General features: G+C 35.6%; 1 protein-coding gene across 4 annotated transcripts in view; it reads right to left on the bottom strand.

The window, feature by feature from the left end:
* The window catches only part of DPH6 (diphthamine biosynthesis 6), a 210,330-nt gene that overhangs the window by 117,615 nt on the left and 70,742 nt on the right, over positions 1–21,973 (bottom strand). For 3 of the 4 annotated variants that reach the window (XM_040601797.1, XM_040601799.1, XM_040601800.1), the window contains 5 exons: positions 21,247–21,341; positions 14,723–14,810; positions 6,359–6,512; positions 4,958–5,089; positions 987–1,116 (listed from right to left, as the gene is read on the bottom strand). In XM_040601797.1, the coding sequence (XP_040457731.1) occupies positions 987–1,116; positions 4,958–5,089; positions 6,359–6,512; positions 14,723–14,810; positions 21,247–21,341 (599 nt within the window). The remainder of the gene's footprint in view (positions 1–986; positions 1,117–4,957; positions 5,090–6,358; positions 6,513–14,722; positions 14,811–21,246; positions 21,342–21,973) is intronic. The other variant, XM_040601798.1, reaches the window with a different exon arrangement.

Below are 21,973 nucleotides of genomic sequence, written 5' to 3'. Positions count from 1 at the left end.
GAAGGTTCCAAACCTCATCACTTTTAGGAAGATTTCATCATCATTGATAGTATAATGCTTCAGTAAGGCTTTTGACACTCTTATGACGCCCTCATAGAGAAGCTGTTGATGCACGGGCTGGATGAACAGACAGTGAGACGGATTGAAAACTGGCTGAACAGCCAGGCCCGGAGTGTGGAGATAAGTGGCACAAAGTCTTGCCGGTGGCCAGTAAGTAGTGGTGTACCCCAGGAGTCTATACTGGCTCCAGTCCTGTTCAACATCTTCATTAATAATCTGGATGATGGGGCAGAGTGTACCCTTGATGATTTTGTAGATGATAGAAAAATGGGAGGAATGGCTGATACACCAGAGTTTTCTGGTGTCATCCAAATGGATCTTGACAGGCTGGAGACACAGGCACACAGGAATTTCATAAAGTTCAACAAGGACAAGCTGAAAGTCTTGCACCTGGGAAGGAACAAACCCACAGTCCAGTATATTGTGGGAGCCAATGGCTCAAAAGCAGCTTTGCAGGGAAGAACCTGAAGGTTTCTGATAGACACCAAGTTGAACATGAGCCAGCAATGTGCCCTTGTGGCAAAGAGGGCTGATAATATCTCGGGCTGCATTCAGAGGAGCATTGCCAGCAGGTCAAGGGAGACAAACAAACAAGAAAAGCATATAAAATCCCACCAGTACAAAGGAGTTGTCAGTTCAATTTAGTCACAGAGAAGAACTGAGACTTGCAAAAAATGTATTATTCTTCTGTAAGTCTACATAGGAGGGGCATTTATAAACTTTATGGTATATATTAAGACAAGAATTTCCAACCCCAGTCTTTCTGAGTTGGGCATCCCTGATGTGATTACTCCAAAAGGCAGCAAAAGTCTACTTGGAAGTCTGTAAGGCACAGACATTTGGACAAAAGCTCTACAAGTATGGTAACAATAACTCAGTATATTACAGTGTATCATAAATATACTATAGCAGTAGTCTAATCCTACCTTGCTGGTGGACACAAATCAAATTCTGTCACATAAACAGAATTTATAACATTGAAATCTTTCATGCTCTTCATATACAGATGAACCAAAATAATATCCTCCAGTTTCAATCCCTCTGAAGTCATATTAGCTGCAGAATAAAAATAATACAACTGTTAGACAGAGTATTTTAAATGTGTGGAAGGCAGCATAGGCATCCTGATCGTGTTTAGCAAAATCAACGAGTAATAACCTAACAGTTGTCTAAACATGACTGAAGGCTTTGCAACATACTACCTTTCCCCACACAATACCTACTTTTTTCATTAAATTCTTTCTCATGTTAGTTTTCCAAATATACAGAAACAGAATACAAATAAATTTTATCCACCCTGAGCAGCAGTGAATTCTTGCCCCAAGAAAACATATCATGCATTAATGCATGTAGATATGTTATAGTCCAAATTCCTTGTATCCATAAGTTTTATTATCTCATATTTTTTTATTTTCAGTCTATGACAGCTAGTAATCTATAAAGGACTTTGAATCACAAAAGTACAGAACTGGAAGGGACAATAAGAGGTTCTTTAGTGCATCACCCTCTTCAAAGAAAAGATCAAATATTTATATGCTATTCCAGAGGGATGCTTGTCTGAGCTGTTTTTAAAAACCCTCACTGCAATAATAATCTCCGCATAAACAAAGAGTTATAAATGGCAAGATAGACAATAGGAAACAGAAGTGGCCACAGGAGAAATGAAGGAAAGATGAGAGCAAAGGAAAGTTCAAGCAGACAGTTAAAGAAAAGATACTGGGAAGTCAAGATCATCTGAATGTGTATGTATAGAAGATTCCAACCATAGCACTTAAGGAGAATATATTACTCTTACATAGTCAATACCATGACAAGATATGTGACTCAGCTCTGCAGTGTGGACCTTTATAACTCATAAGCAATAGAAACTAAATGAAGACAAAATCCTTGAATACAGAACATTTATAATAACAGTCTCATGTGACCTAACTTAAATGAGCTACGTAAAACCCTTCTCAATGTAACTTTGGGGATCTTGTCCTTGAATATTAGTGCGCACCTGTATATACCTATGTATTTGTTCTCCAGTGGAGAAGCACAAGAGTATAAAGACATTCTCGTCTTGGCTGTTGCCTTAGTGAGAAACAAATACTTTCTGTGTAAAACTTTTCTGTGCTTTTGAAGACAGTTCAGGAGTTGGCACACTTCCATAAAGGTCACACCAATACTGAATTTTGCTCTAGATGTCTCAGCTTTAGTCATGCTGCCATTACTGTCGGCAATCTGAAGAGGGGAATTCCCACTGGTAGAAAAGGAAGGATGCGCTAAGTGATATAAGACATTATATAGCAATCGACATAGAACTCCAATGAAGTCAAGATACATCTCAAGAAATATCAGCTCAGAAATTAGTACTCAATAATAATTCTGTCCAGAGATATAAATGTATTTGAATGCTGCCTGATAGCAATCACTAGGTCACTACTAGCTGCTATGACATCAGTCAAGGAGGAAACAAGGACGTTTTTCAAATTTCCAGTCAGCATCTAAGTCAAGAAGAAAGATATTTGGCTTGCAGTGAAAAGTTCTGCAGCATTGCATGGAATACTGGAGGGAAAAAACCCCACACTCCAAACTGACACCCCTCCCCTCCGGGTCTAAATTCAAAATGCATAAGCCAACAAACTAACTCTAATTTGTGGACATGTAACAGTATTAAAGTAAGTTTAAGGCAGAAAGATTTGGATAAATTTGTAATTTCTATCTTTTTAAAAAATCTTGAAGTAAGTAAAACTATAATCCTCTTTCCTTCTGAATGAATTAGAGAAACGATGGGAAATAATTTCTCCCTGGCTTGTAAGCAGAATAAAATTGACCTCCCAAAGCACTCTATCTAGTAGAAAGGCATAAAATAAATGGTCAATCGGTTACCGACCCCACCACTTGGGCTCCTGACAACAAGTTCTGTTTACCCAGGAAAGGACCCTTACACAGCACATCTCCAGGATGTACAAGGAAACCATACAACCTTTCTGTTGAATTTCAAGGCATTCACTGTTCCTAACAATTTATAAAATATGATCAGGTGAGACTCATCCTTACTTAGGCAGTACTGCCTAAAAGAACTGACCCAAAAGATAACATTGGCCAAAGTACAGTTTAGTTGTTTGTTTTTTTTTTTTTTTAAAGGGTTACCCAGGATCCTTAGGCCGAGTGCCACGAAAAAGTATCCAAACTGTCTACAGGAAGAAGAATTTTAGACTGAAATTTCACATAATAATAAAAAACTACGTAATACCCTTCAAACCTATGGAACTTTGCCATGGTACAGCTGCACCAGAGCTGCTTTATATACAAAGCACTGAAATCTTTGTCACATTCCAATCATATCTAAGGAAAAGTTTAACAAAACAGTTCAAGAAAATAAATGTAAACAGTAAGGTATTGCATTCCCTCCTGTTCCTGGCTTCACAGGACAATTCCACTGACTTTACAGAAGAACCATGTTTCATAATGTCTAGTAATAAATTTCCATTCCTGAACCTTTTTGGCAGCACTTATCCTCTTTAGAGGTGATTAAAGCAGTTAACCCAGCAAAGAGGTTAAAAGGATTGTGCTTATTCCATTCTCACAGCACTGAACACCAAACTGCTGTACAGATTGCAAGTATGAGTTTAGAAAAAGCCTTGTGCATATTTGCAAAACAGTTCTCAGAAACAGTTTCTTTAGCCATGACAGAATCTTAAGTCATTCAGTCTTCCACACCCACTTTCAAAAAAATAAAACCAAAAGGAAATGTAAGAACTGACATTTTCTATCAAGGATCAGACAATTACCACTTTTTAAACTGTAATACATCTAATGCAAGTAATTTGCTGAAAGCAATAGGCTACTCTACTAGTCAGAGACACAATCTTTTTTGACAGATGCTAAGGCAAAAATATATCATGTTTGTACTGGCAGATTTCCATTCAAGTATAATGAGAACAAAATAAAACATTACACAACTTTTGCTTCAATTTACAGATTATGCCCAGAAGATTTACACTAAATACTATCAACTTTTACTAAAAGTCTGATCACATGCACCTTGTTGATTTCCAAGCAATCAAAAACTAGTTTAATGACCTTCTACAAAGTATAACTTCTTTGGTTCTGAAAAAAAATCCTAGGGTTTCCTTATTATCCTATATTCAATCACGGATATTCAACTGCAGATGCAAAAAATAAGATTTCATAGGAAAATACATCACGCAAATTCATGAACAAGAATACAAGCCTATCCATTAGGATACTAAAAATTATTTCCATTTTTATAAATAAAAAGAAGTCTGTATCAACATGTTTTACTTAAAATTTAGAATAAAATAATTATAAAAAAAACCCAAACCAAAAAATGTGATCATTTTGTTTTATGTCAGTATCATGTTAGAGGCAGACAGTAAGGAACCTGGATTTCATGATTCCCAAGATGGCAATTTCTCCTTTACATTAAGAATATAAATGAGATTTACTGCTACTGACCTAATCCTCAATGCCAAAATGTACAACAGCTTTGTAGAAAACTTAATTAAAAATTATGTTAGCGACAAAAATGCTTTAGCAAGTAGACAGCATCCATAGCACACATGCACACTCACAAACACAGTATATATTGTAAGAAAGCTATAAAGCAAGTTATAAAGTGATTAAGTACTGTGGAAATAGTGTTGTTACAGTGATATGAACACTACTTTGGCTTTCTAGCACCTTCAAAAACCAGTCAAATTATGATATGTTCAATACTAAAGCTGGCAGTCTTGATATCAATGATTCCAATCAAATGCAAAATGAGATGGCAAACTGACAACCATGACATTTAAAGTTATAAAACCATATGACAATACATAGTTTTACTTAATATCATATTAAAACCAGTATAGTTAAGAGCACATAATGCATTAACTGAGTGAAGTACCTTGGAGAGAAGAAAATGCTTCCCTTGCTGCCTCTTGAGCATTTTTGTCTTTTGATGGATGGAAGTGGGCAGTGATACCTGAAAACCACTGGTAACCACTCGGGGATTTTCCTGACCTTCCAAATGTCTTAGCTATGGGAAATGAAGAACAGCAGTATTGATTATAGTTATGAAAGATTTCTGATTAACCTAGAATATATTTTAAATTGTTTAAATCATAAACTGCAAACACATCTTGAAAAAACATTTACAGATAAACAGATATAAAGCAAAAACTTCAAAGTAAGTCTGCTGGTAATAAAGCTTCCAAATGCTACTTGACAAGTCCTTCTCTAACACTGCCTTCAGAAAATATGCCTGCAAGTAGTATTTAGCTGAGATTTTCAGTACTTTCTCTCCTCCTTTCCATTTTTGCTGACCTTTTACAATTTCTCTACCTGTTTTGATACAGACTTGGCATGAAACATGACACTGAAAAGCTAAAATTTTGAAAAGTATCTAAGTGACACAGGAACAGATTTTCAAACTCACATGCCAACTTTTAATGGAAGTTAGGTGTTTAACCTGGTTCTGATCATCTTAGCAAATGCATAACATGTTTAGACATTTTTTAACATCCCACTAGGCACTTATCCATATTCAAGAACCTAAACACCATTCAATATCAAACACTGTTACACTATGAAACACAGTTCTCAGGAAAAGTTTACTAATCTTTGGATATAGGGTAACAGTGATGCTGTGGTACTTCAAAGTTTATCTTCCATTAACCACCACACTTTTCAGGCAGTGGTAATGTCAGGCAGATGACAGTTACTGCAGCTCACCTAAGACACAGTAACTTGCTAGGCTGCTAAACGTGATCATGCGTGTCACCCCAGGGTTGCTTGGGTGGGGACAGACTCATACACTATGTAAGCAAGTTGAACGGTTGCATTTTGTACTTCACTTCAGAGTTTGCTTTTCTCTCTTCAATTGAAAAGCAGCAGAGTATGGCTACAGGTGTGGTTAGAACTTTTAAATAAAACTCTATCCCTCCACTCAAATTATTATATTATAGTAATTTCATTCAGGCAAACAGAACAAATTAAAGTGGTTTTTTCTGAAAGAAAGAGAGAAAGAACAGAAGACAGAAAGAAAGGAAGGCAGAAATGGGTTTTGGCTCCTTCTGTAAAATAATTTGAAATGCTTCATTACTACAGATCTATTGATTTCTATCAGAAAGCTGCATTGTAGTAGTATCTCTAGTATCTCTTTTTTTTTTTTTTTTTTTCCCCAGACTGGTTATTTAAGGTCACAAACATTCTTTTCAGGAGTATTCTTATAGTAATTAACAGCGTACTCCACCATGGCATGAAATATTCAACACTACTTTCCTAATGAAAGTTGCGCAAGACTCACCGAAATCCAAAGAATTATGTTTCAAAGACTTCCATATGACTGGAATGTTCTTCTGTGGTTCATCCTCTTCTGATGAAGGGAAAATATCATCATAATTGCAGCTTATCTCACAAGAACAGCTATTGACTGTAAACGTAACTGCAGATTCCCCCTGCTTGAGAGAAACATAAAATGAACAGTATGTCAAGCAGTATGAAATCAGCACATTTTATCATTCAAATTTTGCTTTTCAATTAGAAAAAATACTATAGCTGAATGGATACATAAGCTTAGAACAATTAATGAAGGAACAGCATTAGGATTTCCCCTATTTATATTGCAGAAATGGGCAGACTACAATGTGCTCCTGTTGACATATCATATAGAATAAAATTGCAGACTTAGTAGTAAATAAGGGCAATAGATATGAAAAATGATGAGACTCAAGATAAGACAGGAAGACTACTATGATGAAGAAATGCTATTCCACAATTATATACAGGACAACGATGTTTTCCAAAAATAGTATAAAGTGAAAGAAAAAAAAAAGTACAAAAGTAACTATTTGATAATTAACACTGTCACTAAACACTTGAAACAGAACAAAAGAGAGTTTTGTGGTACCTTGAATGAATGCAGTCTATGTTAAAAAAACACAGCTCTTTCTAATCATCTCACAGACTATCCTTTCCATCAAATTCACCACGCTTTGGGATGCTCAGTTTTGAGATACAAAAGGGAGCATTTCCCAAGATTTATACTTCAAAGTAATTTCTGGAAAATGAAGAAAAATAATTCACTGTACCTCCTCTTCCTCCCAAATGCTTTCTTAGGCCTAGGAAGAGAAAGCTAGCCAGTGTGCCTTTTAAAGCAAAATACACAGGCAGAGTGTGTACTGACCAGTCTTCCAAAATCCTGTACTCATATTTTCAGTAAGTCATGTAATTACAGCATACATATATTTTATTTTAATGTTAGAGCAACTGGAACCTCTATTCTCTTCCATCTGATTTTCCAAGTCAGCCTAATCTGCAGAGTGTGTTGACTTTGGGATCACTAGCTTGGCTAATACTACTTGTCTTCATCTAAACCCAGTATGAATTATGACAGAATTTATCCATAAGCCTTAACCAAACACCTCTGCATGCTGTAACTCCAGATTATACCAATTAATTTTCTACTCAAAGGTCTCAAATTCCTTATATTGTCTATACTATGTATTTTACTGCAGGCTTCTTAAATACTGAATTCACAAAAATGATGATAAAGCCAAATAAAGGAAGATAAAAAGTTGACAAAATATGAAGCCTTTGGCAATTGTTAAATATAGATTAGAAACTGCTGAATATTCTTTTAGCTCACAAATTAGTGTACTATCTATAGAATTTCTATGCAAAATGCCTATGAAAAAGAATATTAATATTATACAGTGAAACACCCATAAGGTCACCTGAAGTTTGATCCTCTGCATTCTCTGCTTTTTAACAATTAGATCTCATGAAGCTGTTAAACAAAATGGGATATATTAGAAATTACTAATCAAATTTGAACATTTACTTTTTTTTTAAAAAAAGTAATTTTATTGTATTTTTTTTCCCTTGGAAAAAGACCCATATCTTATTCCAACTTCAAAGTTTTCTCTAGATGTTAAGAAAAAAAAAAAAAGTGTGGGAAAAAAATGCAGAGAACTATAGAATGCATCAGAATTCTGCAATTAGAACTCAGTATTTACATTGATATTTGACTTCACTGGAGAGAAAAAGGATCCAGTTAAGCTAAACCAGTATATTTGGAAATTCTCAGGAAAGGTAATGACCTTTTTGTAATTTAGCCTATGAGAGGAAACTCAGCTCTGCTGCCTCTAAAAGGATTCAAGGGGAGTTTTATAAGCACTGTAAACACTAAAGCTATGCTCTAAGAGGGGCTGATGTTCTTTGATTGGACATAATTTTATTCATTCCTGCAAGAAAGGCATGAAAGTCAAGGCAATAATCTACTTTACGTGAATCAATTGTACATGAGAGGTTAAAAGAAGTCAACTAAATGTAACATAATAGCACAAAGATGAAAACTGCAGTTTAACACAAACACGACATACATTCCAACACTACAATATACAAGCATCCAACAGCATCCATACCATTTCCCACTCACTGAATTACACCTTCAACTACTACTGTTGGTTGATAAATTTTGCCATTACCCAAAGAGCTACCTGATAGCCCTGAACCCTTCGGGTATGACCCTGAAAATAAAGAAGCAGGAACACAAATCTGTAACTGAAATAGATCTTAAATTGGATTATTCTACAACAACTAAGAAAACTCAATTATTTCTATTTTTTTTTAAAGTTTCTACTTTTTTATCTATGAGACAATGCTTCACAGAAATATACAGAACATACAGTGGCATGAAGTGCTAAAAGTGCTACCATTTCCTTCTTGCAAATTGTTGTTTTATTAAATTAGTTGCCTTCATCACTGGGTAATTTATAACATACATCATGAAACAATGAATTTGCAGCATAGCACAGACATTCACTGAATACTAACGTAACATATACAGAGTCTGCACCACTTGGTCCTACCTCCTGCATGAGCATGCACAGACACGGTGATATGAATGATACCATCACAATGCTGCTTTGGGTTTTCTTTTTACATCACCTGGATTTTAAGTTCAATATGGTGTAACAATCCATCACTAGGCAAAAAACACGTGAACTGAAAAGGGTAAAGTTCCAGCTTGCCAGTATGACAGCCACTTTGTTTCTTGCTTTTGTCAAGATTTACATAATTACCTTTTAGAAGATCTAGTATCTTCTGTCAGCACTATTAGAGACCTGTAACTTCTCTCCATTTCCTAAACTGAAGGAATGAATTTATATGCTCTGCAAGTGAGCATGAAAAGAGCACCTATTCCATTTTTATGCCATCTGTGAAAATTGTTCTTTCAACTATGTTTCTAAACAAGTTTTCTGAAAAATATGCTTCATAAAAAAATTCATGGGGGTGTAGTGAGACTCACAGACTGTATCACAACTGGTTTGGTGTAACCTACAGAACTCCCCTGTAGCTTTGTAATTAGTTAATATTACAAATATCCCAAATCGATGCCACATGAAATTTTTGTATCATCCAGTCACACCTTTTTCCCTAAATGTGTCAATATTTTATGAATTGTTAAGCTTATATCAATATTGCTTAACAGATCATACATCTGTGTTTACACACATACATAAACAGCTGGTCAGATGCAAACTTTTTGGAAACTTCTAATGCTACAAATTCTACATCTCGTACGTACACCAATGACCGTAAAAATAATTATAGACTACTGTTGATTTCAGTGCCTATGACAAATCACAATCATTCATTCAAGGCTGACTCCCACAATGCTCCAAAAACATAGGAAATCAATCACTTTCTGCAGCGGCACAGGTGCAGGCTACAGCAGAAGTATTAGGTGTGGAATCTGGCACTAGAAGAACAACAGGCTCAATGCCAGCCTAAATAGAGCTGCCAGACCCTGTTTAGTAGCTATATTCAAATCTCATACAAATGTTGGTCTTCCATTCCTGTCGATAGCGAAAGTGATCTAAGAAGCTAAAAATTAAAGTTATAGACTGCCACAGACAGACTAACTTTCCCTGAATAAGATTCTCATCACTTTAAAAACAAAAAAAACAAGCCTGCCTATAATGACATTTTAATTAAATCTTATAGAACCTATTTTAATCACATAACATTTTCATGTTACTTCACAAAAGCAATATATTTTCTCATTTGTTACACTGTTTCTCCCACACCCACTGTACATTGTGATACCAACCTAATTTTGGATCAGAGCCTGCATGCATGCATATGCTTAACTATATTCACATAACTCATGTCATTGATGCAAGTGTGCTCAGAATGAAGTTAAGCGAATGCACAAGTGTTCCAAGATCCAAATTATCCTGTTGAAAAAGCCTTGGAGCAAGGACTTTGACTGATATAGCTGAAATTCCATGCAGTGGTCTTTTACGAAAACAACAGATTGCCTTCTTAAAAAGCTTACATTCTCCACTACAGAAACTGGTATAAAAACCTATCACAACACAATTCCAAAATTGATGGTTCTCCCACTGATCAGCAATGATAATACAGTGGGGCAGAGAGCTCAGAAGACATAAGAAAAGACTATGATGATCTCTTTATTCTTTGTGGTGTACCTTGATAACAGAACTCATTGAAATAAATATAATGAGAGACCACATACATACATCTCCTTGCAGTATTTCAAGTACAAAACAGACACAAATGAAAGAAAGTCCTCTACTCCGAAAGACTTCCAAATAAAGTCTCGTCATTATGAAAAGAGAACAAAAAAGTCTCTTTTCTGAGAGAACTGGATTGACTCTGCAATCAAATGGAGTAGCAAAGAAAATCCTTTGTTTATTATCTTAGTGTTTGAAATAAATCAGTCTACAAAAAGATTTGGCAGTTATTTCTTATAAAGTTTTGACAACATAGATACAGGGGTTATCTACAATCTCATGACGAAGAAGGGAAGCTAAAGGTTACCTAGGAGAAGTATCACTCAGTGATGACAAAAGTATTCAAAAAATGCCACCCACAATGCCACCAACAAAGCATATTTTGCAACTTGAAATTCCTTCTTGTTCCCCCTGACATCACTTAGAAAGTACAATTCTACAGCTAAAGTCCTAAATGGACATCAACTAAACTCAGGCCAGAAGGAACTGGACAGAAAGAGGCTACAAAGTTAAATCAAATCTAACCTGCAGGATCACGCTCCTTTAGTACACAAGGCATGTAAATATCTCTCAACCACCTTTTCTAACTTTTACAAGTGTGTCTAAAATCATCTCCAAATTGACCAGTGAAATAGATTTGCTGATGTCTAACAGGGACATAACTGTTTGCACTTCTGAGACGCATTCCATCCAAACAGGTCAAGATCTTCTATAAACAGGAAAACAAATAAGCCTCGCAATATCCACTTATGATAGGTAAATATAATGCAATTATAAACTACAAGAAAGAGCAGCAGCAGGCATGATTTCTATATCTCTTAAAGACAATCAGGCTCCTTTCTTCTGCCAAGTGTAGAAATAAAACTACATGACTCCCTCTAATTCTGGACAAACCCTAAGTTAATGGGCTGCAGTTTCACAGCCTGTATTATTTGAGGCATATATGCTTCTCCTCACTGGAACTTGGGAAACAAAATATTCATTTTTAAATATGGAAAAGAGCAAATCTTAAAGCACGAATGATAGCTAATATGTTCAGTACTGCCATCAGAATTATGTTAACATTAGCAGAAGCTCCAACAGCTTTAATTTCTGATTCTGATCATTCAAAAGCCAACACGATTTAGCAGAGTAATAAATAATATATATGGGGAAAATAAAATTTTTTTGCAAGTTCATTGCACTGTCAAAGTAAAAAAATCATTTCACAGCTGTACTTTTTCCTAATTGAAAATATTAAAAAATAAATAAAAAAAAAAAAAAAAAGCTGAGACACTTGACTTAAAGATTCTGCTATATGCTTCAGAAATTGCCTCCTCCTCAATAAAAAAATTCTACATTTTAAATGTACAAAATGACAGTCTTATTGCCAAAGTAAAATACTGATGAAGCTAGGTATCTGTATTGTGTACATCACAGTGGTGGCTTTGTTTTTACCATGAAGTAAATGAGGCATTCCCAAATTTTGAGCATTAGTGTTTTATTAGCATTATTATGTTTGTGTAAAAGTATTAGCATTAAAGTTTGTGTAAAATGCATACAAAAAAGTTATCTTAAGCCATGTTTACCAGATTTTTAATAATGTTTTAATAAAGATAAATATATAATGAAATAATAAAGATAAAATCTTATCTTTACTTATCTCTTTAACCTTTTCTGTATCACTGGTAATGAAAGAAAAGAGAGTGTGTTAAAAAAAGCTTCAATTATTATGCAAAACCACATCTTGAAGTTGCACAGTAATGTATTAAACCAGAACAGTGAGTAAAATGTTATCTTCCCCCAGGCACAAAGGCTCATTTTGCTGCCAGAAACAATCTAAAACAAATTTCTATGCAGGCTTTGTAGTTAAACATGAAGAGATTTAGCTGAAGAAAATGCATTATAGAGGAGGAAAGACAGCAGAGACTAAGGTACACTAGCTGTAATTGCATAATGATTATAAAAGTAAATTCAGGACTGTAAAATTAACACCTGTGGCACATGACGAAGATAAAATGAATATACATTAAAAGTTAAATATATGTGTATCTCTCAGCTGGAATGATAACAAAACTGATGTCATAATACTTACTAGAATTACACATCACTGTGCAGTCTATTAATGGTTTATACAAAGTGCTTACACAAGTGGCTACTTTCACACATTGTTCATAATAGAGTATTTTTTGCCCAATTTTCAGTAATCCCTCGAAAGCCCAAAACTAAAATTAGTTCTCCTTGTAAAGCGGTTCTTCCCTGCAGTGATTCATTATTGTAGGACTGGCTTTTAAGTGCTGGATTATGAACTGATACTTGATTTTTTTTGTAGGGCTTGTAAGCACCAGAGAGTGAGAACAAGTACAGTACTACAAGCACATAAATCTTGAAGGCATCTCTTTATCATTACGCAGTTAAATGGTGCTAACTTAGTAATGAGTTGTGCTTTAAAAGACTGACTGGTTCTCCATATTCATAACTTCTAGAAAACTTAGCTTATTTTGTCGTGATATAGAATAATTTAAAGCCAAAATATTCTAATGCTTTTCCTTATGATACAACCACTTCAGAAAATAGACTATTTTCCTTTTAACTAATCAAGACATTATACAAGACACCAAAATCCAGGGCAAGCCTCTGTAAACCTTACCCCTTTGAGAGTGTGACAGCTTTGTCTACAATGGATTTGAAATATGATTTACTACACCACTGCTTGAAATTGTGAGGCTTTAACCAAATCTAAAACATCTACATAAGAAGGGGAAAAGAGCTTCTGAACAGATAAAAGTAAAATCTTGATTCTTATCTAAAATGTTATGCATTTTAATATGATTTTTTTCCTGATTTATGTAAAGCTTTATGTTTTTCATTTTCCCAAGCCTGTCACATTGTAGTGATGTATGGTGCATTTCAGCATCAAGTTTGCCATGAGCAATAAAGTCAGCTCCCCCCAAAGAAATATTAATATATTATCACTCTTCCCTACCATGCCCCACTCCAAAATTTTCCTTTATTCAGCCTATTTGGTTTTGCTTCACATAGTTAGTTGATATCCTTTTCACAGCCTCCCACACAAATATTTAATGTTTTATTTTCGAAAGAAATCCCAAACTAGAAATTGACAGGATGAAATATAATTTACTTTCCAAGGCAAGAATGAGGCCATCATGGAAGAAAAATGTACAAGTATTTTATCTGTTTGAAACAATAAAATTAAAAGGGGGCGGGGAGGCATGAATTGAAAGAAATTCAGGACATGTAGTCATTCAAGAGACATGAAATGTAAAATACCAATATAATAACATCCTATAACAATCCCTGCCCCTAGAAGTTCAGTGACCTTCACTGTAGGAAGTAGGAAATCCTATACAAAAATGATGTCAACAGTAGTAGGAAGACCATGAGGCACTCTCTTCAACAAAATACCAGTACTTATATTCAGGAGGGGAAAAAAATTATAATTTTATCCATAAAATAATGAAAAGAAAAAGAGCAAAGTTCTGGTTCCCATACAAGTCTGCAATATTTACACCACTAGGAGTTCCTATTCCTGTTCTGCTGTTTCTATGGAATCATGAGCTAAGAGGATGAATCCCAGTGAACTGCTAACAACTCATTTAAGATCTTTGACCAGTATAACCTCTGCATGATTGGAAGTCATTCATTAGGTGTATCTTTCATATGGAAAAACTAAACCAAAAAACATTGCGTTTAAAACTCAAGCACTGGTGGGTCAGGAAGTTCTTCAATCATCCTCTTTTGATCAGAAACAGCAAAAAGAGATGCCACTCCCCAGCAAATCAATGCTGTTCATAGTTTCCTAATACATCTGTGTTCCACAGTGTGCCTAGCCCGTACTGCACAGGTTACACACATGCTTGATTGAACCATATTGGCTGAGCACCTTCTGGTTTCAAGATGAAAAATGCTACACAAATATACTACCTCCATTCATTCATTTGACACAAGGCATCATTTGTGTTTTTTCTTTATGGCAAGTTCTGAAATTCAACTAAATATGTACATTGTTATTTGAAAGCATACTCACATGAGAAAATGTAAGTTCACCCCAAACTGTGACAAAGCAACATAAAAATAGAAAGCATACATATAGCTTTAAAGGAAGATAACTTTTGCAATCTACTTGCCTTATTCTCCAGATGTAATTTTAAAAAATGAAGGTAGGCCACAGGTGCAAATGCATCAGCTGAATGCATAACCACTTTGGCTGAATCTCTGAAATACAAAATGCTTATCATCAAATATTTGTATATAATTTTACATATAGACAATATTTAGTCACTGTTTAACACAGACTCCAAGTTAACTCATTGAAAATGTATTAATCCCATTCTATATTTCCTGTGTGAGCCAGCATGGGCAGGGTGCAGGAACAACCACAAAACCACAGATGAAATGCAGAGTAAATTCATTTTCGTTACCTCACCAGCTGGGGGATCCTCAAAGCAGCACCTGAGCAGAGGCACAAAGCAGGCACACAGGCACCGCGGAGCTCGGCCCATGCTAGAAGATGACTGAACCTGCAGGGATTTGCGCAGGCGTAATTTACCACTTCGTTTTAACCCTTCCCACAGCAGGGCAGGAATCTCAAGCCTGTTCGATAGGGTGCCTCTAAGTCTATCACAGGCCTATGTTACCTAAACACGATGTTGTACTTGTCCAACACACAAGGCCAAACAACAATTAGTATGATCTATGTGTTTTTTGACACCCCAGCTGCAAGTCACTTGAGGATGTTTACAATCCTCCTCCCCCATCTTCCATTATTTTCCCATACTTCCACACCAGTATTGAGAGATTCAGTTAGCTGTAGTCTATGAAAGTATAAATGACACTATGTTTTACATTATAGAGAATAATATGCAAAGCAATCTTTTAATTTCATCAACAGGAGATTTTTTTAAAAGTCCATTCTTCTTGATTAATGCTCCAGGGATTAGTTCTTGAAGTATTAACAAGATACAATATTTCACACTGAGAAACTGATCTTGCATCTGATATTGAAGACTACTAGACACAACTTTTTAATGCCAAATGTGTGGGTAACAATGACAAACTTCCTGTGTGCTGATTCAAATTAGTTAATTCTAGTATTCATTTTTACAGACACAATCTGTCGCACTTTGATTCACAAGAGGCAGTATCTGTTATATCCATCTGCATGGTTTTACTACTTAAGAAAAAGGTAGCTCTATGAAACAAACATCTGAAAGTGAGAAACTCAAAGAAAACATAAGAGAAACTCAGATGCAATACCAAAAAAAATGAAAATTGTTTTAAGTAAGGCTAAGGACACAAAGATCATTTTCTTGAAACCGCAGTGCCCTTGATACCTTCACAGTATTCTATGAGATGAGATAGATTTCTAGTAATGCCATATAGAACGCATGCAAACTGGAAACAGTTGAAGTCTTGGCCACATTCCACTAACTCAATGAAAGTGTAAAATTAATGGAAATATTTGTTCTAGAAAATGTGTTTGGGGATTTAAAATAACAAAACGCTTAACATAATCATCATTACTACATTGCACAATAATGAGAAATACCTTTAACATAAGCAGCTCTACTTCCCTTTTAGTAAAATTTTAAAGTATTTTGATAAATAAGCCTTCAGCTTCATTCTTGAGAGTTATTATCAAGATTCTTCAAGATTAAAATATCACTTATTTCTTTAAGATATCTTAAAGACAGTCCTTTAAGTTTAAAATCATTCTTTTCAAATGATCATGGTGTCTTCTAACAGAAACAATTAGAAAATAACTTTGGAAATATTTAGTAAAAGGAATATATAATTAGAAATTATAAAACAGACACCCAGACTTCAGTGGTACCTGGCACCTGGGTATCCTCAATGTCTGAGGATATTCTCAGTAAACATTTCTTGATTGTTGTTCAAGTCCTGTATGGGGAGGTCTGGTACTTACCAGTGATGCATATCTACTTAAAACTACATTATCAGAAAAGCTTGCATCAGAATGGAAAAACAAAAATTCAGGGTCATTAATGTATGTCTTTTGAATTAAAAGTGATTCATGTTTGATTGTGATGGGAACACAGGAACTCTGTTGAACATTTTCAGAAGACTTTGAAAAACAATGAAGAATAGTTGAAAAACTGTCCTAATTATCTATTTTTTGAAATCATAACCATCTGATCTCTCAAGTCTCCCTGAAGATCTAGGAAATATCCAATCATTTTAAAACACTGCACAACATTTTCACAGGACAACAATGAGAAGTTAGAGCAAGTCTGAGACTATAATCAGTGCTCTCAGTACATGATTATTTCTTTTTGTTTACGGATTTGTTCTTAACTCCAAACCTAGAATTTAGAAACCTAAACACAGAGTTCATGGTAAAGTATATAAAAGCAAAGTTATATTTCCCAAATATTTCAAATATGCCAATTTACCTGAAATAAACCCCCACAAACTATTCCGTGTTCCATAAATACAAATGAGCTTTTATCATAAGGGTAGATATTAGATGGCATTCACATAAGATGACAAATATATCTTTATGATTTGAAGATGTGTCAATCAGTTGCACTTTAAATACCAGTGTAAAAAGGACAGGAATTGCTTCGTACCTCTCAAATACTGAGCATAAGAAAGCTGACAAATGGATTACAAAAGTCTACCTGGGAAAACTAGATAAAACCCCATCTGACACTTGGTTGACTATTTTGATTTTAAGATCTTGCTTTCACTGCTAGATTTTGTTTATTTTCAAGTCTTTCACTCAATCTGCCATGCTTCCTTTGTGAAGCATATTTTTTAATTAAGATTGAGAAGAATGGGAAGAATTCAATTTAATATTCAAAAGCAAAATTCATCATATAGTCTTATGTTAAAGTCCCACTTCTCCATAGTAAGTAACACATCAAGGTTATATTTTTCTTTTCCTGTACTACCATATATCTTTCTTTTTCAAAGGATATACTGTAGAAATATATTTTGTCACAAGTTTAATGTGACAAAGACATTAACCAGTGAAAACACTAGCTGAAAGTAGTGTTATAAGTGACAGGCATATTGGATTTTCTCCTGTCATACTGGGTTTATGTGGCAAGGTTCTGTTATTGGGGGGTGGTCTGCAGGGGTGGCCACTATGAGAAGAGACCAAGGGGCATCAGCAACACTGGTGATGCCTCTTAATGTATTTTTAAAAGGGTAAAAATTCTGTGCAGCAGCTGTGACAGGAGTGAGAAAAACATGAGAGAAACAGCCCCACAGACACCAAGGTCAGTGAAGGAGGAGTGGGAGGAGGTGCTCCAAGTGCCAGTGCAGAGGTTTCGTGCAGCCTGTGGAAAAGACCATGGTGAAGCAGGTTGTTCCCTTGCAGCCCACGGAGGACCACATCAGAACAGATATACATAACTACAGCCTGTGGAGGACCCCATGCTGGAGCAGGCTCCTGGCAGGAACTGTGGCCAGTGGAACGAAGCTCATGTGGGAGCAGGTTTCTGAGAGGAACTGTGGGCCATGGGGGACCCCTATTAGAGCAGTCTGTTCCTGAAGGACTGTACCCCATGGAACGGGCCTGCACTGGAGCAGTTCTCAAAGAGCTGCCCCGTGGGAAACACCCATGCTGGAACAGTTTGTGAGGGACTGCAGCCCATGGAGTAGACTCAGGCTGGAGCAGGGGAAAAGTGTGAAGGGAGCAGCAGAGACTCAGTGTTACAAACTGACCACAACCCCCGTTCCCCATCCCCTGGCACTGCTCAGTGGAGAGGGCATAGAAGTCAGGAACAAAGGAGTGAAGTTAAGCCTGGGAAGAACAGGGTGGGGAGAGGTGTTTTTAGTTGTCTCTGTTTCTTACTATCCTAGTGTTTGGGTTTTTTTTAATTTGAAATAAATTAAATAAATTTTCCCAAGTTGACTCTGGTTTGTCTATTACAGTAATTGGCAAGCCGTCGCTCTGTTCTTACCTTGATCTACAAGCTTTTTCATTTTATTTTCTCCCCTTGTCTTGCCAAGGAGGGGAGTGAGAACAGCTTGGTGGTCACCAGTTAGCCAGCCAAGGTTAATACATCATACCTGTTCCGGTGGCAAAAGTAAACTTCAATGTCTTCCTAAGAACCTTCTCTAGGAAGATCTCTTTAAGGAGGTCTGGAATTTAGGGACTTTAAAAATCCTGACAAGTTTTAACCTCTACATTGTAATTCTTACAACTGCATTTAAGCTTCAAAAATTGTATCAGGGTGTATACCAAAACCATGGCTATCTAAACATTTGGAAACTATACTAGCATAGTTAACAATACAATTACAAAGTCTGTTCAGATTCAGGGTATATGAAAAGAAGAATGAAAAGCAGAAAATAAAGAAACTTGCAACTTATTTAATGACAAAGAATCTATAATATATTTTTCTTTAGAAGTTCATAAAGTAATAGATTTCACATGAATGGCCCCTCAAAGGACGTGTCTTTACAACATGAATAATGTAAGAGCTAAGCAGGGCTAATCAAGCCAGAAACACACAATGCCAGTGTAGCTATTCAGTTTCCATTATGGAAATGGATATTTAGGACTAGCTGAGTAACTCTTTAACAGTCTGCTGTGCCATATATTTATTATTAAATACCCACTGATTTATGTATTTGTCTTTTCCTGTATTTTTTTTTTGCATTTATTGTCAACTTTTATTATTATTTGGAGTGTCACTATTAGAAATAAATACAACCAAACCACCTCTCATTTAGCTTTTCCTAGTTGCTTGGATGGTCATTAAACCACTGATACCCAGAAATACATTTTAAATATATTATAAGATATTTCTGCTTAAACTGGTATTTGGTTGATCTGAAACGAATGGCACGATGTACTTTCCTAAAAATGTTCCTAAAATTCTGTGAAAAAAACCCAAACACACCTCTCCACACTACATCAATCAAGAATTTCTCATAAGATTTGAGATAGTTTTCTCCAATCTGTTGCATCTGTGCAGACAGCTTTGAAAAGGAGGATGGGAAATTATGCATCCAATACCAATGAACTCCCAAATTTAAATTGTAACATAAGCCTCAAAATAAACAGAAAGAATGTAAATAATCAAACACATTTAAGTGCAAACACTGACATAAGCACATTTAATCTTTCAGTTAAAATCTACCTATTTTTTTCTGAAGTATACTTTTTGTTCCAAGTGTTGCAATATAAACACTGAATAGGCCACATGGCTGGTAATGGGTAGTATTAATCTAAATGACAGTGTTTCACAAAATTCGGCCTCTGACACCTACTGGAATTGACAAGAATTTGTCAGTTTAACAGAAATCATATCAGACTTCGAATGCAAAAATTAATCATGCTCTAGCAATGATTTCACAGTATTTTCTTTTTTGCCAGAAGAGACTGATCTGATTCTGAGGGCATACTGATGAGTTTTGTCCTTTTTTCCCAAGTTTATCTGCAATAAGATGTACCCAAGCATCATACACATTTTATTCTAACTTCCTACTCAACTTTCCAGCTCCTACTACTCAGCAGGTTGGCTGACAAACTATGGCTTCTACCTAGCACCTGGTTCCCCTCAGAGAATCTTCTTCAAGACTCTTTGTTTCCTGGCCCATACATTCGTATTTCCATCCATGAATTTAAATCCAGTTTAAAGATTCTACGTTGTTACTTTCTGAATCTTCTTTTTACTAAAGAATTCTATAGCTTTCCTGCATGGAGGTATCTCCGGACTCAGATTATCTAGTTTTTTAATTCACTCCAGAGGATGTATCTTCCAGTCAACCAATGGTTCAGCAGACATCTGCTAGAGCAGCTGCCATGCCTTTTACCAGTTTGTCTGTTGCTCTTCTCCCAAATGCCATGCGATGAAACAGAGTTAACAGCTTTGGTTCTCTGTTCCTTACAAGGACAGATCCCACTCTTACAGAAAAATGAAACAAACAGACCTTCACCATTAAAGCCTTAATCATGTCTATATGCTCCTTAATCTTGACCTTCCCTAAGATGACCAATATCACCAATACATGATTGCTAGCCTGTTTACTTGGCTAAGAAAAGGACCAGCAGTCAAAACATCTCACTCAAATCAAGCAGGCTTAGCTCTTTAACAGACTAATAAGAACCTTGCATCAAGACACAAATAGTTTCCATATCCCACTACACAGATTTTAGAAATTTATGTCAAAGGAATAAATACTCAGTGTAAATGAGATGGATTCATGCAAAGTTTGTATTTAAAATATCCTCTAGTAATTGAAGAAAAATGTTTACTGTTGTCATTCTAAGCTGCTGAACTTAAAACACACACATACATAGACACAGTTAATGGAACCCACAGGCTACTGATGTGGCAGTTTATCAAATGTAGCTGTAATGAAAGATAAATATTACAGGCAATTCGCACTTCATGAAAGGATAAAAGTGTCAGTGTGTAGGTACCAGTTTTACTGCAGGCCGTAATCAGCAAGTAAACGAAAGTGCAAATGTCTGAAAAGTTTATAGCCCTCTATGAAGGCCTCGTCTTGTCAGGTATTGATTTAGGTTTTCAGAGGACTTTGCCAGTGTTAAACAAAGTGAGTGTGAACTTAGAGGACATGTTTTACCTCTGCCAGCAAAAGCTGCCCCAAGCTAAATGTGAACATGTTACCATTACTTTAACATAAGGAAATGGAAGAAACTGTTTCTTACACAACTATTTTCTTCTTAAATAGAGGGCAGTCCAGAGTGAACGTTTCATATTCTCCACCTTCTCCGCAAACGTGGACTCCATATTTCTCAGAAAGCTATCACAAAAGAGAAATTAAAATTTAAATTAAAATTAAAGCAGTCTATTAATACATTTTGCTGAAAATTTCAAGGTGCACTTCCTAAAAGACTACTTATTACAAGGCTGAAAAAAGCCCAGATATAACATAAAGGGTTCCTGATTTCTTTGTATGAGTATTGCAATGACCTAAAAATTACCAATACGTTATATATTAGAACTGGCCCTGTAACATTCAGATAAACAAATTAATTCTTAATCATTATTCCTCAGTGGCCACGAAAGGTTGCTCAGACTCCCGTATTTGACTATCTTTCTCTAGCACAGATAGTTCACTTCTGTGAGAAACTTGAACTGTAAATCAACGCAAGTAGCGACACTTCACATAGAAATATACAATGAACACAATTTTTGGCAACAGATTCAACAACTACATTCTATATTTTGGTAAATATCTGTTCTTTGAAAAAATTCTAACAACTAGAACCAACAAGAGTTCCCTAAGTAAAAAGCCAAAGCAAGATCTAAAGAGGTAGCAATATGTTGTTTCATTTATAAATCGTACTGAATATACTTTCTAAATCAACACATATATTCATGAATATTCCTGAAGCTCTGGATATCCCCCTAAAACACATAACTACATAAACC

This window comes from Falco naumanni, chromosome 7 (assembly GCF_017639655.2).
Source record: "Falco naumanni isolate bFalNau1 chromosome 7, bFalNau1.pat, whole genome shotgun sequence".
Lineage (NCBI taxonomy): Eukaryota > Metazoa > Chordata > Aves > Falconiformes > Falconidae > Falco > Falco naumanni.
This window is presented reverse-complemented; position numbering and strand designations above follow the sequence as displayed.